At 34.7% G+C, this 17433-nt stretch overlaps 2 protein-coding genes and 1 long non-coding RNA gene across 5 annotated transcripts; 2 read left to right on the top strand and 1 right to left on the bottom strand.

Annotated features, from left to right (window-relative positions):
• Positions 1–358: 358 nt before the first annotated feature.
• Positions 359–9487, bottom strand: LOC145801018 (uncharacterized). 2 transcript variants are annotated; one of them, XR_014341826.1, is made up of 6 exons: positions 9350–9487; positions 3961–4013; positions 3763–3821; positions 3598–3668; positions 1325–1410; positions 359–588 (listed from the first exon to the last, which is right to left on the bottom strand). It is a non-coding gene; the product is annotated as an uncharacterized LOC145801018 (long non-coding RNA). The 2 variants fall into 2 exon arrangements; XR_014341827.1 differs by lacking the exon at positions 9350–9487 and adding an exon at positions 4090–4227.
• On the top strand, positions 1377–8394 carry LOC114272432 (disease resistance protein At4g27190). 2 transcript variants are annotated; one of them, XM_082891084.1, is made up of 5 exons: positions 1377–4523; positions 4783–5460; positions 5546–6367; positions 7871–7972; positions 8067–8394. In XM_082891084.1, exons 1-5 carry the CDS (start codon positions 1503–1505, stop codon positions 8181–8183), a joined length of 4740 nt encoding a protein of 1579 aa, XP_082747210.1. In that variant the 5' UTR covers positions 1377–1502; the 3' UTR covers positions 8184–8394. The 2 variants fall into 2 exon arrangements, with proteins under 2 accessions (XP_082747210.1, XP_028069928.2); XM_028214127.2 differs by lacking the exons at positions 7871–7972; positions 8067–8394 and having other exon boundaries at positions 5546–7580.
• Positions 9488–15253: 5766 nt separating the features above from the next.
• LOC114272422 (transcription factor MYBC1) lies at positions 15254–17433 on the top strand. The gene is made up of 2 exons (XM_028214112.2): positions 15254–16601; positions 17075–17433. The coding sequence occupies exon 1, from the start codon at positions 15726–15728 to the stop codon at positions 16593–16595; it is 870 nt and encodes a 289-aa protein (XP_028069913.1). The 5' UTR covers positions 15254–15725; the 3' UTR covers positions 16596–16601; positions 17075–17433.

The following is a 17433-nucleotide window of genomic DNA, read 5'->3' as shown; positions in this document are numbered from 1 at the left end:
GAGAGAGAATCTCCGTAATGAACAATTGTGATTATATTATGAATATTAAAAAGTTACAAACTATTACGGCGAGAAAAATTATAAATCATTGTGATTTGTTACAAATCATTGTGATTACAAAATACATACGGTATGCATCCTTTTACCAGGTTGTACCATAGCCTTTTTCTATATATAAATACCACCCCCGGCCGGCCGTAAGAGCCGAAGATGAAAATGGTCAATTTTACCAACGACTTTCCCTATAAGTTAAAATTGGTTCACATCGGCTGTCGAGGAACCATCCAAATGTGAAAACAGAGAGGAGAGAATTTTATGGAGAATTTACCATAAAACCCTTTCTGCTAAGTCTCCAGTCTTATAAAATAAATATATATAGTCAATGATTTGCAACAGCAAGGAGGGTTACAACTTATCACACGGAAATTACGCAGAGAAAATTGTAATCAAGTCACAAATTATGGGATGAATCACCAAATTCCCAAATGAACAAAGTGAAAACATAAACAAGGTTTTACTATTTCTTGAAGAAGAATTGAGAAAGCTTTGTCGCTTCTAGAGAAGTTCTTCAGTGTCTTCATAATCTACCTGCATCGTAAAATAGATCCAGAATCAATTATGTTTTGACAAGTTCATACACATATATGGCTTAATTCTCAGCAGCTATGCCTGAATTATATATAACAGATCATAATTGTTCCAAACTATGAATGAGTAAATTGCTATTATGTTTCTAATAACATCATACAGAGATATTTATGGTTGGTAAGGAATGTCAACTTGCCCACAACCCACAAAAGCTTTCACACCTCAGTTTTATGAAATGTAGACCCCTAAGGTGAAAAGGCAACTTCATTGCAAGTGTGGGAGACCTAATTAACTGATTTTTTTATACTTAAAAGTCTAAATTAATAATATAAATATATATATATATATATACCCCATTGACCTGCAAATGCCGTTGTAACCAATGCAATTTGTATCTACCACCAAGGCTACAGACAAAAATAAATTTGTTCACACGAAACAAAACCTCTTATTGGTCCAAAACTGTGGGCCGTTCATCGAAAAAAATATATTGACCCCATCTAAAATTGTCGAATCCACCATTTTGAATCAATAGGAGCTCATATCAGACTTGGCCACAGACCCTATCGGTGTTGCTTCACTTCATATGTGCTCTTGTGAACCTCATTCTGTGTCAGTTTGGCTGGGAGTCACTGCTCTGTCTCTCTCTCTCTCTACAAATATATTTATCATAGGCCTCTTTCATCATCTATCATTATAGCAGAAATGGTAAGCATCCGAAACTTTCTTTTGTTACCTTTGAATTAGATTCTTGTGCATATCTTTCTTTTGCATTGCACTTGTCTTCAACCTTTCTTTCAGTGTGTCATCCTATATATATTGCTGCAAGAAACCCACCAAAAAAAATAATAATAATAAAGATAAAGATAAACCAAAGACAGAGGAAAAAGAAAACAGGTCAATTAACAGGAGAGATGGTGGAAATCTTTGCAATTCTTGGAGGAGCTCTAAATGCCGCAGCGAAAGTTGGAGAGTTTATATTGACTCCAATTGGGCGACGATTCGGTTACATGATCAACTACAACAGCAACATCGACAATCTCAGAAACCAAGTTGAGAAGCTGGAAAATACGAGAGTTGGCTTGCAACTATCGGTTGATGCGGACAGAAGAAATTTACAAGTCATCGGACCTGATGTAGTGGCTTGGCTGACAAGCGTGGACGAGATCAAGACAGAGGCAGAGAAGATTCTGGAAGACACGGTCCAAGTTCAGAATGGATGTGTATATGGATTGTGTCCCAACCTCAAGTCACGTTACGCTCTCAGTAGAAAGGCAAAGAAGAAAATTCAAGCCGTTGTTGAGCTCCAAGCTGATGGCAAGTTTGAGAGGGTGTCTTACCCTCCTCCTCCTCCTCCATTACCACCACCACCACCACCACCACCACCTCCTGTAGTTGGGATGGGCTCGACATCCACCGGTGGCAATAACGGTTTTGAGTCGAGAATATCTACTATGAGAGAGGTTATGGAGGCTTTAAAGGATGATAACATCCACATGATTGGGATATGTGGGATGGGTGGGATCGGGAAGACAACGATGGTCAAAGATGTTGCTCAAAAAGTAAAAACAGGGAATCTATTTGATGAGGTTGTGATGACAGCTGTTAGCCAACAGCCAGACCTGAAGAAGATCCAACGCAATCTTGCAGAGCTGTTGGGTCTGAAACTCGAAGACGAAAGTGAATTTGCAAGAGCAAGTCGGCTACGCGAGAGACTAAAGGATGTCGATAGGGTTCTTGTGATATTAGATGATGTTTGGGCCCGCCTCGACTTGGCAGACGTAGGCATCCCTTCTGGAACAGACCATAAGGGATGCAAAGTTGTGTTGACTTCGCGAATTCAAGACGTGTGCAATGAAATGGGAACTGAAAAGAATATCGCAATTCAAGCCCTACCAGATGATGAAGCATGGCAACTTTTTGAGGAGATGGTTGGTGAATCTGTTGAGAACCCTGATCTGCAAAAAATAGCTAAAGAGGTTGCTAGTGAATGCGGTGGTTTACCGATCTCACTTGTAACCATAGGAAAGGCTCTAAGGAATAAAAACAGGCATGTGTGGAGTGATGCGCTTAGACAACTAAGAAGGCCAAGTGGAGAAAGCAGCTCAGAAGTGAACGCCAAAGTGCATCGTTCTCTGGAGCTCAGTTACAATTTTCTAGATAATAAGGAAACAAAGTCATTGTTTTTGCTATGCTGTTTATTTCAAGAAGATTATGATATTCCAATCGAAGAGTTGGTAAGATTGGGAATGGGGCTAAGGCTGTTCAGTAACATTGATGAATTAGGGGAAGCAAGAGATCGAGTGTGCGCATTGGTTGATAAACTGGAAAGCTGTCATTTACTGTTAAAGAGTGATGTGGATGACCATGTCAAGATGCACGATGCAGTACGTGATGTTGCCATATCAATTGCGTCGAAAGATGATCATGTGTTCATGGTACAACATGGTGTTGAATTGAGAGAGTGGCCAAAGAACAGAATTTATAATCACTACAATTCAATTTCAGTGATAGCAGATACAATACATGAGTTTCCACAGGAATTAGAGTGCAAAAAGCTCAAGTTGCTCATGTTAACATGCAAGAATGATTCACTAAAAAGATCATACAATTTTTTTGTAGGGATGAGAAAACTCGAGGTTCTAACATTATCAGGCATGCCTATTCAATTACTACCGTCATCGCTTTGGTTACTCAGAAACCTCCAAACATTAGGTCTGCATTCTTGCCAGTTGAGAGACATAGCTATAATTGGAGAGTTAGTCAATCTAGAAATCCTAAGCTTTCGAGGTTCATCCATAGAGGTGTTGCCAGAAAAAATAGGACGATTGACTAATTTAAGGTTGTTAGATCTGCTAGAATGTAAAAATCTTCAACGAATATCACCAGGCGTCATATCAGGCCTAGTCCAATTACAAGAACTGTATATGAGAGACAGCTTTAAACACTGGGAGGCCGAAGAAGGAAAAGGAAGAAGAAACGCAACCCTCACAGAACTGAAGTCCTTACCTCATTTGAGTACCGTAGACATTCATATACCAGACGCAGCGCTTCTGCCAAGAAATCCATCCTTTGAGAACCTGGTGAAATACAAGATATCAGTAGGTGATTTTAACTACTACAATGACTATGATTGTAGTCGATTCCGATATGAAAAGCATTTGGTACTGATACCTCAAATGCCAATTCCTTTAGAGAGTGGGATTGATAAGCTGCTAAAGAGTGCTGAACTTCTGCATTTAGAAGGGGAGGGTTCAGAGACCGCAGTACAAGAGTTACTTCAAGATGGTCAGCTTCAAAACTTGAGGGATTTAACCCTTGTTTCTTGTGACACGCCTGAATGTCTTGCGAACACAATGTATTGGGACTCACCTAGTGCTGTTTTCCCAGTCCTCGAGTCACTGGAATTGCAAAACCTGACTAACCTGAAAGAGATATGTCATGGTCAATTTCCAGTGGGTTCATTAAAGCATCTAAGAGGGATTACACTATATCACTTACCTGCTTTGACTCATTTTCTTGTGGAAGATCCAACTCAAACTACTTTTTGCCTCAGCAACCTAAGATCTGTTAGATTGTTGTTTTGTGACAGATTGAGAAATCTCTTTTCACAGTCAATTGCAAGAGGTTTGCTGCAACTCCAAAAACTCAGCATCGGTCGTTGTGACATGATGGAAGAAGTTGTTTGGAAGGAAATGGGAGAATATGGGAATTCAACCGACAAGATAGTGTTCCCCGAATTGGAATTCTTGGAGCTAAAGAACCTACCAAGCCTCAATGGTTTCTCGAGAGGGATTGATGAGATAGAGTTCCCTAAACTGGCTACCTTGCACTTTGAAAGTCTACCAAAGATCAAGAATTTTTGCCCTAGAAATAGTAATCTAGCTGCTGGAGACAATTACAATGCTGCCTTGCAATCTATCTTCCCACCAAAGGTATGTTTCTACATTTCATATTGAGAAAGTGATCATTATGTTCTTAGAACATAATCTGCATCCACAGAAGTATGCATCAAATGTCTCATCCAATATTTTTTAAGTTCTATATCTGATATATGAATAACAAAACAAAAGGCAACAAAATCTTATTCCCATTATTAAATTTGATATATTGTAGATGTCCTGGAAAGGGAGACATATTATAATCATCCCTGGAGACGATATAACTACTATTGATCTGATGACTTGTTTGCAGGTTCAATTCCCAAGCTTGGAGGTACTAGAACTCAGGAACTTTGACCACTTGGAAGGGATGGTACCTGAGAAACTCCCAGCAGGATCCTTCTCTAAACTAAGAAAAATACTGGTGGAAGAGTGCAACAAGCTGTTGAAAGCTATTCCGTCATGTTTGCTGTCAAGGCTGCAAAATCTTGAAGAACTCATCATAGAAGGTTGCAGGTTATTGGAAAAGGTATTTGAATTGGAGGGTCTACATATTAAAGAAGGAGATTCAGTCATGCTCTCTCAATTGAAATCAGTGAAATTAAAAAATCTACCGAAATTGAACTATATTTCAAAGAGGGAGCCAATGGGATATGTGTACTTTCCAGGCCTGCGTGTTCTACATGTTCATGGATGTGACAATGTGAGATATCTGTTCTCACAAGACATGGTGATCAATAGTATGGCACAACTCGAAGAACTAGAGATATGTGAATGTAAGATGATGTCAGTAATTGTCGCAGAGGGGAATGAACAAGGTGAAAGTTCAATGGTTAAAATTGAGTTCCCAAAATTGAAATTCTTGAAGCTTGAAAGTCTGCCAAACCTTGAGAGTTTCTACTCAAAAGTGAAGGTGATTGATGAAGGATCTAGAGAGGAGCTCTCAGGTGACAACCTTCAAAATCCCATTCAACCTCTCTTCAATGAAAACGTAAGTAGAAATTAAATGTTAGTCAAACTTGAACTCTCTTTTTATACTACTTTTCAGTGTATCTTTAACATAGAGATGTCTACAGGTTACATTTCCTAACTTGGAGAACTTGGAGCTCTGTGGACTACAGATCATAAAGGAGATATGGTCCAACCAACTTCTGATTGGCTCCTTTGGCAAACTAAAAGCACTAAATGTGAAGTTTTGTAGCAAATTAAGAAATGTAATTCCATCTCAAATGCTTATATTGATGCCAAATCTTGAAGATGTCACTATATGGTACTGTGGTTCGGTGGAAGATGTATTTGGAGAGGTAGGGGAGCTAACAACTACACAGTTGAGAAAGCTCACTTTAATCCAACTTTATGGACTCACACAAATATGCAAGAACGATCACCGCGGAGTTCTCTTTAAAAAATTATCGTCGTTGATTGTTAAAGATTGTAGCAGTTTGACAAATCTGTTCTCTCAATCCATGGTCAAAGCTCTTGTGTATCTTCAAGAACTAACAATATATCGTTGTTTTAAGATGGAAGAAATAGTTAAAGAGGAAGGAGGCGAAGGAAAGATAGATAAAATTTTGTTCCCCAGGTTAAAATATTTGAAACTCAAAAGTTTACTGAGGCTGAGGAGTTTTTGCAGCATCTCTTGTACTTTAGAATTGCCAATGCTAGAACGTGTAGCTGTCCTTAAATGCCCCAAAATGGAGACTTTCTCTCAAGAATACTTAAGCACCCCAAAGTTAAGGGAAGTGAAACTGAAAGAGGGGCAGCCGTGGCTCCTAATTTATGTAAGAGAAACAGATTTATGGACAGATGTGTCGGACTGGGAAGAGACAGAAACAGAAACAGGAGACTGGAGGGGCGAGCTCAATGACACCATTCATTACCTCTTCACCCAAGGAAAGGTATGCTCTAAACACTCAACAACTCTAGCTACACATGATGACCACTCACCTTTTCGTTCCATTATATACTTTAAGGTAAATTTTATCATTAAAAAATGTTTACGCACCATTGTAGTGGAGTTAACTTGGACCTATGGCAAGGATGTCGACGATAACATGGTTGGGGGAAGGAGTTTTTCACAACACTGGCCTAGATGGGCATGTGTTGAGTCCTACATCGAAAGTTTGCAATTGGTTACATTACACCTACACCCCAAGGCCAAATAAATTCTAAAGTACACACTTCTTTTCTAAATGGCTTAATTTTAGAAGAGTAATGACAATTCAAAAGGTTCATTGGGGTGCCACAGATTCCTTGTGGTACAAGAATCGTTTTTCTTAGTTACATGTAAAGAACACACACACATGCACACATCCATATACCAAAAGCCATATAAGTCTAAACCCACACAATTTTCATAATTGACTTAAACTTTTTGTAACAACACCAACCTGAATTGACATATGTTGATCCCACGTCAGAATTTTGTGATGAGGGTTATGGGTGACTTGAGTTCCCACAATGTTACTTCTAGTATCATCTCAAACTTTACAAATCTATGCGTTAAGAATTTACATTTTTTGGCTAATTCTCAATTGGATTGCCACGTTATAGAGTTGTGTCACCTAAGAAGTCTTGATGGTCACACCCTAGGTGATCGCCTGCATTTCTAGACACGTTCATGCCATATTTGGACACTAAACTTTACAAGCCTATGTACGAAGAATTTGCATTTTTAGGCTAATTCTCAATTCGTTTATAGCATTCTAGATTCGTATCATCTAATAAGTCACAATGGTCACCTTAGGCGGTCATGTTTGTTTCTGGACACGTTCGTGTCATATTTGGGCCTCAAACTTTACAAGCCTATGTATTAAGAATTTGCATTTTTAGGTTAATTCTCAATTGGATTGTTGCATTCTAGATTTGTGTTGTCCAACAAGTCTCAATGGTCACACCTTGGGTGATTGTATGCGTTTCTCTGCTCTCTTGAGAAGAAAGCCATACTCTTGGCTAGTTCCAACGTAGCCTGCAGGAGTCAAGGGGTTGTAGCAGCTCCAGAGAGAATTATTGCGAGAACTGACTTGTGTACATGAACATGTGGGCTCGAGAGCCCTGCAGCATTTCATGGTTAACCAGGAGGCAGTCATGGTACTTAGACATAACTAAAAAGAATTAATTGTGGCGATAGAAGATTGCAACAACCTTGGCTACTGCTAGGCATGTTCTAAGTCTCACATCGAAAGTGAAGAGGACACTAGCATGTACTCTTCCTCTATGAGCGAGAAAAGCTATTTTCAAAATATTTGACGGGAGTAACAAAAACCTATCAAAAAATTCAAAATAAGGCTTTCTTTTGGGATTTCTTTTTGCAAGTTTTAGACATCCTTGGTTAACACTTTTAGGTAAGTTCTTGTGTTTGTTACTTATCAACATATCTTATACTGTTATTTTCACAATAGCAAGAAGAAGAAGAAGAAGAAGAAGAAGAAGAAGAAGAAGAAGAAGAACAACAACAACAACAACAACAACAACCGCAACCGCAACCACAACAACAACAATATGTAAGTTTTATGCCCATTATAGATTTCTAGCTCCTTTGAAGAAATATTTTGTTCACAAACAAATTTTCTACTTCACTGTTGTGTATTCATTTAGGATGAAAAAGTAGAAGACAAAAATGGTGGTAATGATGATGATAATGGTGATGGTTCCACACCAATTACAAGAATGATAGCGACAACAAAGATAACAATGAGGAGCTTTTCATTTTGATGAGGCCATGACAGCAATGATGAAAACAAGTAATTGTAAGACTGTAAGATTCTCAAACCATTTTAGATGCAAAGTGTGTAAAAAAATATTTACCTTTTCCATTTTCTTTCCCTCGAAAGAGAGGACAACATTGAATCTTGAATATTTTCAAAACAAACTTGTCTATGGATAGCATTCATTCTTTTTCTTACAATGAGTTGCACTTCATTCCTTCCTCTCTTCTTTTCTACTTTCTTTAAATCTTTTAAGTTATAAGTCTGTTTATGAATATATTCTTTAGCGTTTTCCATAGTACTAAGAAGTTAAAAGTACCCATGACATTCCTAATATACCCTAGTACCTTAAGGGCATGTTTAATTGGGTGGATTATAACATAGTATTGAGATTATTAATCCATAGGACTCACATTCTAGTATTTGGTTGCAATTTTTATTATTCAGATTAGATTCCAATAACATTCCATCTAACAAAAATTGGCAGATTTTTTAATCTTATAATTAATATTTCAAAACAAACATATAATTGGAATTATATATTTTCATATCCATTGCAAAACAAACGTGGAAAATAAGGAATTATTTATCCCACTAATCCAGCTAGATAACCAATCATACACTAATCTCATAGATTATTATCCTCTCACTATTAATCCTGCTAAACAAACAGTTCCTAAAGTCTGTGTTTTGAACATGGATTTGGGTAAAGATTTGGATTGGGAAAAGGGGAAAAAATGGGTGAAATGTAGCTATATTTCATTAGCATTTCACCTACCTTTCCCCCTTTTCATTTCCAAATTACTATCCAAATCCATGATATGATTATATAAGTAATTAATAGGTATCAAGGTGATCCAAATTAAGAAGTTAACAAGTGGTATTTGTGCTCACATCAAGTATCAAAGAAAGGCATCTTCTATATAAAAGGTCTATCAATGTGAAAGAGGTATTCCATGATCATATATATATATATATATATATATATTTAATTTCAAGTACATTAGATGAAAGACATGTGCAGTATGCTTTATTCCTTTCCACATTGCATCAATTCCTCTTATTTTTTCAATTATTCCACTTTCTTCACAATACCCAATTATAGGGATGGACATATGATTCAACTATATAAGAATTGCATGTATGTATAGTGTATACATGTGAGAAGAGTACCTTAATCAGCAATTTTGAATGGAAATAGGATCAACACAACCTCAGGAACCTTTTGACAACGCTATCTTCACAAGCTTTCATCGCATCCGAGAGGAAGCAGTAGGCGAAGCCACTTCGAGATGTCGTCGAATCGGTGTGGGGTTTTGTTGCGGATGGGGGGTTTACCTGGAAGAGAGAGAGTGGAATTTTATTTTGTGAAACTAATTTTTTTCATTTAATTTAATTTTAAATTTGAGTAAAAAATTTAATATCAACTACTCTAATTTTTTTATCAAATTTTTTTGAATTCATTTATTAATTTATTTTTTTAACTTTTAAGGTGGTATTAATCCTAATAATCTGTAAATTATAATTAATGGAGAATAGATATTTTAACTAATTTTTGCCAATAATGTTGGATGATGGCAGTGGCTACGGACCACAGAAGGAAGAAAATGAGTGACAGTGAATTAGCAAATGAGAGGAGTAACAGTTGATGAAAAAAAAGATGAAGGAATGGCAGTGAATCTATGAAGAAAAGAAGTAGGGATCTAAATTTGGTTTGTTCTGGCCCATCCTGATTTGGGTCGGTCTACAAATTAAAAAATTAGACTCAGACTCAGGACTATTCGTGCCTTGGTCGGGTCGGGTCGGGTCGGGTCATTTTTCATCAAGATTTTATTTTTTCTACAAAAAATGACACCGGACCTCGGCGGGGGTTAGGCCTCAGTCGGGTCTTGAATGGGCATTGCGCGAAACAATAGGTCGAGCTCCATAACACACAACCGAGGCCCAGGCCTAATGTCTCAAACTAGGCTCGGGCTTGAGCCTAGCCAAGCCTAATCGAGCCTTGGGCAAGCTTCTGATGAGCTGCGGGCTCATGGGCCAGATTTACATCGCCAAAGAGAGGTAGTCAGGGCTAGCCCTAATTTTTTCGGGGCCAAAGTGAACTCAAAAAATAAGATCCAACTCTCATAAATATTTTAATATGGAGATAAATTTTAAATACCTTCGATTGTTAACGTTATTAGTTTGTTCATACTTTTTCCATATATGATAGATTGAGTTGTAAAATTTGATAAATTTCAGCTCAAAAAATATATATATATTTATTCAAATATAATTGTAATTGGTATAATCAAATAATATTTTATAAGTAATTCATACATTTGACAAATAATTATTCATTACTTTTAAATAATTCACCAATTCAATTGTTTAAAATATTTTTGTAAAACTTAATTTTTAAACTACTAACACTATTATATAGTGTTTGGCTCCCTGAAATTAAATTAAATTAAATGGAATAATTAATCATTTATTAGTCTCTTTATAGAATAACAATTTCCTAATAATAGTAATGATAATTTCTTTTGTAATATATTTTTTTTTTTTTCAGTAAATCAAACACAAGAATGGACATTATGTCGGAGTATTTTCATTTTATTTTATTTTATTTTATTTTATTTCAATGAACCAAATATAACTGAAGATTGAAACTTATTTGGGGACCTTTTTAGACAAAATTCAGGGACCAGATGTAGCCTTAGAGTTGGCCCTGGAGGTAGTGATAGACAACGGTAAGAATGGGAGACGTGACCCATAATGAAGGGAGAAAAGTAATTAAGTTGTCTAAATTATTTATTCTACATTAGTTACGAGAAACAAACAAATTGTTAGTATTGATACCATTTTAAAAAAAAATATTGTTAACAAGATACGAGTGACCCCCATTCTTGTGCCTAAAACGGCACAATCTCACTATCTTTTTTTTCTTCTTCCTTCTTTTTTTTTATTTTTTTTACGGGTTGGAGTTATATTTGAGAATAATATGTAACGTTTTTGTTTATTATCACTCTAAAGTTTAACCTTTATAACAAAATAAATTATAAATTTTTAATTTTATTAATTTAAACTTTAAATTTTTAATTTATTTTTAATGTAAACCATTTACATATTTTCATTAAGCAAAATCAATAGAAAAATATATTTTGAATATATCACAAATGCCCCTTGACATTTGGAACTTATATTACAAACATCTTTGACATTTTAGGTGTCGTTTGGTTTTGCCTTTTTTAGTTAATTTTTTGGTTTTTTTGATTTTTTTAGCCTAGGGTTTTTTTAGTCGTTTGGTATTCTTATTTGGCTTTTTTGACTTTTTAGCTTTAGAATGACAAAATTGCCCTTAGTATAGAATGATACTTTTTTGACTTTTTGTTTATATATAGGATATTTTGGTACTTTTGTAATTTTTTTATCTTTTTGTAACTTTTTTTTTTGTCTTTTGTAATTATCTAGCCTGGGAGAAAAACCAAACAAAGGCTTTGTTAAATCACAAGCACCCTGTCATTTAGTAAAAATATACGTTACGAAAAGATTATAGGCACTTTCTTAATTAAATAAATATATATGATAATATTAATTAAATTATTTATATGTATTTCTATATATACATACATATAAAATTATATTAAAAATATGTTGTGATATTGACAATGTAAAAAAGTGTACGTCAAATTAATGTGACTGATAATTTAAATTTATTTATTTATAAGTATGTCTATATATATAGACATAAAATTATATTATATTAACTTCCTTTAGAAAAAATTACAAAAAAAAAAAAGAAAAGAAAAAAACATGGTTTGATCCCTATAAACAAAATAATCTTAATCTTTTAATTTTATAATTTAAATCATGCTATTTTAATTTATTTTCAATCTAAACTATTTTAACTATTTTTGTTAAGTAAAACTCCCAAAAAATTATATTTTAGTCATTATACTCAACAAAAAATGATATTTTTATATATTTTATGTATATCTATATTAAATTTAATAACTAAAATAATCTTTTTTTCATCAATTTTTTGTAATAAAAATAGGTGCATGATTTGGATTGATAGCAAATAAAAATATTATGATTTAAATTAACAAAATTAAATTTAAAACTTTAATTTTATTACAGAAGTCAAACTCTATTTTTTTTTTTTATAAATAATTTGACCCTTTTAAAAATAATTTAACTGTAAAATAATTAAAAAAACGTTACACGTGATTTTTAAACAATACTGTAACATACTTAAATAGCGAGAAGGTGATCAGAATAAAAAATTTAAAAAAAAAAAAAACACAAAAAGAAAACCAAAAAAAAAGAAAGTGAAATTGTGTTGTTTTAGGCAGAGCAAGTGCACACCAGCGAGGGGTCACGGCAGTGACGCCGTTTTCTGGTTAACAAGTGTTATAAAAAATAAGGAATGACTTCTCTTTAGTTCGCGGTTGGATTAGATGGTACTATTAAATTTATAGAGATTTATTATGGATTTTATTTTGATAATTCAAATCATTTAATATATAGAACTTGTCGAGTATTATATGCCTGTAAATAATCACATTGATTGAATATTGATAACAATGTGATCAAATCAGTTTTGTATAAAAAAAAAAAAATTGATGGTGAAAAATAAAGAGCTTACAAAAATCTGATTTGATCACATAGTTATGGATATCCGATCAATGTAATTTTTTATAGATATATAGTATTCGACAAGTCTTACACATTCAACGGTTCGGATTATTAAAACGTGACCCATAGTGGGCCTCTACGAGCCTAATAATACCCTCCAATCCGATCACGGATTGGAGGTAAACCATTGCCAAAAAAATAAATACATAATAAATGTAGAATTCAATGTACTTTTCATTCGTTACGTAATAATTTTTAGTCATTTTAATATAAATAATCTTATATACACTAATTGATAACGAATGATATGACATAATTTTAGAAGTTTTAAATATATATAATTTATATAATGAGTGAGATCATAGTTTTAAAATCACAATGCAATAACTTATGTTGGTAAATTAATTAATATATTAATTGATACATGTAACACCACCTTCTAAAATACGTCTTAACTTTTTCAGTGATGGTACATGCACCAATTAATGTACACACCAGTGTACCAACTAGTGTTATGCCATTACTACTGACCCAACCTATTATACAAATTACAAATATCTAAAACCTCTAAAATATGTCATATCATCTATTAGTATACTAGTTAGTACATTAATTAATACATATAGCATTATTCTAACTTTTTAACTATTTCTAAAACACTTAAGCGCTGTTTGGGAATGAGTTTTTTTGGTTTTTTTTTTTTTTCACTAAAAGACAAATTAGTTACAAAATAAATAAATAAAACAAATTCAAACAAAATATCACATAAAACCCCATAATCATTTCACTTTTTCTCTCACAAGTATCACATCCAACCACAAAAAACCCAACTATCTTTCCAAACACAAAAAAAAAATTCTCCAATAATATCTTACAATTAAAAAAATTTACAAAAAAACTCACTTCCCAAACACCCACTTATACTAATCTCAATATTAAACAATTAATGTATGAAAAGCACTTATTAGCCTTTTAAAATCTATCTATATATAGGGGGAAAAAATGGTTTCTAGTCCCCCAGTCTCGTGGGATGTTTAATATCCTAATCTTAATTTTTAAAATTTTTGATTTAAAAAAAAAATCTCAGCATTTATTGATTTGGTTAAAATCCCTTGATCTTTTTTCAATCCACATGAATTTCCAAATGCCTGCATTTATTGAGTTTTTCAAAATCCCTTGATCAACATTTATTAACTTTTTTCAATCCATATGCCTTTTGAGAGCTTTGGTCAAAATCCCCTTATACAAATAATTATAGATACAACCCGTGTATAGTTATTGCATCACCCTTTTCAACTTCTCCCATACACTATGGTTAGTGATAACATTGTTAAATTATTTTTATAAAAAATCTATAAAAAAAAATTGTATATTAAAATCTAAAACGTATATAAATATCTATAATTATTTCGTGCATAGCACGAATGATAGACTAGTTAACATAATTGAAAAGTTAGAGCTTTTTATTTGTTATCGGAATCAAATCTTTAATTTAATTTTTTTGGGCAAATTACAAACACCCCCTCGAGGTTTGGTAAAAATATAAATTCCCTCCTGAGGTTTGAGAAATTACAAATTGCCCTTTGAGAGTCAAATTTTCATAACAAATTAGGAAAAATTATGGAGGAATCTGTATGAAAATAAAAATCTCAGGAGGCAATTTGTTATGAAAATATAAACCTCAGGGGGCGGGATGTAATTTCTTAAACCTCGGGGAGGGATCTGTATTTTCACCAAACCTCCAGGGGTGTTTGTAATTTGCCCATTTTTTTTTTTTTTTTTTTTTGAGTTTTTTCAATACTTTCTAGGAGAAATTTACAAAAACAAAAACAAAAAGTTTGTGCATGGTAATAAAAATAAATCATGACTTCATGTGTTTTTTATCTTGTCAAGTTGAATCATAATAGAATTAAAAACTTGAAATACATTTTTATCAAAAGATCAAATTCTAGTTTTTTATTTTTATTTTTTCATTTTTGTAATATATTTATACTTTTCTTGTTTGCAATTATTATCTTTTAATCTTAGCAGATTTTTATTTTTTACTTTTAGAACCATTTAATCTTACCAGTTAGATTTGCAATGTGGAGGCTCGTTTTCGAATTGAAATTAGACTAGAGTGTATTATTAGACTCAGTGGGTCTATTACAAAATCCACATTAATAATTCAAATCATTCAATATTTAAGATTCGTAAAGTATTTTATTCGAATAAGAAATCACAATAATTAAATATCGATAGTCGTTTGATCAGAATAAATATATGTCAATTGTAACTGTAATTTTAAAAATAAATTATTAATACAAATATAATCTGATTAAATAATAATTAATATTTTTATAATACTCAATAAATTTTAAATATTAAACGTTATGCCTAATAAAACGCTCCAATTAAACAACTGAACCAGAGAAAAACTGCTCCCATTTGCAATATCCCTTTTTTCTATTCAACACCACATTATTAACATGTCACTCTCAAGTCAAAAGTAACTGTAATAAAACCCTCATAAAAATCATAAGAAAAGTCATCCTGCAAAAACCACCATTGTAGTAATAATAAAAGCTGAACAAATAGAAAGAAAAACAAGATCCACCTCGAATCCCCCTCCCTCCCTCCTCCATCCATTCCATCTCCCCCTTCTCTCTCTCCCCCTCTGCAAATCAAATCTTTTTTAATCTTTAGAGAGAGAGAGTGAGAAACATAGAAACCCATATCAACAATCTTCAATCTTTCTTCCCCACACCTACCATGTTTATTGACCCACCCTTTTCTTCTTCTTCTCCTTCTTCTTCTTCATCAATTACACAAACCTCACAGATTTTGAACCCATAAAGATTACCAAAATCAAAAACCCAGAAAGAAACTTCTACCCAATTCACACCACTCTCAAACAAAATTCCTCAACTAGGGTTTTGATCAAGAAAATATGAGGGAAGATGACTCCAATTGGTTCTCAAAATGGGAAGATGAACTCCCATCTCCTGATGAACTCATGCCCTTATCCCAAACCCTAATCACCCCTGATCTCGCTATTGCTTTTGATATCCGAAACCCTAACAATACTCCACAACCACCACCTCCACCGCCACTTCAAACCCCTTCTTCCCAACCCAACTCGGCCGAATTCGATTCCGCTTCGGCCGAGTTGGCCGAGTTGGGAGCTGGGTCTGCCGGCGACGAGCCTGCTCGGACCCTCAAACGTCCTCGGCTCGTGTGGACTCCACAGCTCCACAAGAGGTTCGTAGACGCCGTGGCTCATTTGGGTATCAAGAACGCAGTACCCAAAACCATAATGCAACTCATGAGTGTTGACGGGTTGACTCGCGAGAACGTAGCGAGTCATCTCCAAAAATACCGCCTTTACTTGAAGCGTATGCAGGGGATCTCCGCCGGTGGCGGCGGAGGCGGCGGCGGTGGGAGTGATCCCGCCACCGATCATTTGTTCGCTAGCTCGCCAGTGCCGCCTCATTTTCTCCACCCGGGTCGATCGAATTCCGAGCATTTCTTGCCATTTGTGCCTGTCTCCGCCTTGCAGCACCACCACCAGATGGCGGCAGCGGCGGTGGCTGTGGGTGGACATTCGCAGTTGCAGAATCAGTATCGGCATATGGGGCATTTTGGGTCGCAGCCAAATGGGCAATTTGAGCATTCGTTTTTGGCGAGGCAGTCGCAGAGTGTTCATCGAATGGGAGCACCGCTGCAGAGTCATGCGTCATCGTATGTGGAGGATATGGAATCGGGGACTGCGGCTAATGGGAGGAAAGTACTCACTCTGTTTCCAACTGGGGATGATTGAATTTGGGTAATTCTTGCCTTCCCTTGTCAATTTGGATTCTGGGTTTAACTTCTCAGAGTTTAGCAGTAGGTGTTGTTTTTGTTCTTGTGTTGTTCTAGATGGTTAGCAGTGTTAATGGTAGTAATTGGCATTTGGGGTTTTTGTGCAATTGAATGAGTTAAACGCAGATACAGCAACCCCAATTGCCAATTTTGTTAGTTTCATTATAACTAGTGTTGGATGGGTAGAGTTCAGGTCTTAGGATTACTACGTGTGCAATTAAGTTATGGGTAGCAGTCTATTTTCCCAATATTGGCTTCTGGTGACTGAAATAGATCATGATGTCACCCTGAGCTGCAAATAATGATCTGAGATAATCAAAGGTTGTAGTCATGGTGGTGTTTTGTTTACGGGTCAAGATTGCTTCTTTAGAGGTGGTTGTTGTGTTTCATGCTAGTTTAAGTGGATGGGTTGTCTTACATTGCAGTCTTCTTTGTCAGGGAGGTTTCTTATTGGTGGTGGTGATATTTGTGGCTCAAGCAAGATTTATTACATCTTGAGCTTGCAGGAAGTGGTGAATAATGCTGGTGAGCACTTTATATATTCTCTAGAGATTTAAGAATGGAATTTGCATCATGGACAGCATACTTGTAAGTTGTAACTGTATTTCGTTGGCAATTTCCAGGAATCTTCTGTGTAGGAATTTAGTTCCTGTATTTCTTTGTTAGTGTCGTGTAGAGGTGAGCTCTGCTTCTTGTAAATTGTGTGATGTCAAAGAGGACTTATGACTGTTAATAGTTCCAAGGGATTTTGATAAATATTAAAATATGATGTTATTGGAATCTTAATTTTACTTAAA

The sequence above is a fragment of the Camellia sinensis genome, chromosome 10 (assembly GCF_055761805.1).
Source record: "Camellia sinensis isolate YWXY chromosome 10, ASM5576180v1, whole genome shotgun sequence".
NCBI classification, from domain to species: domain Eukaryota; kingdom Viridiplantae; phylum Streptophyta; class Magnoliopsida; order Ericales; family Theaceae; genus Camellia; species Camellia sinensis.
Note: the sequence above shows the minus strand (reverse complement) of the source record. Positions and strands in the feature narration are given on the sequence as shown.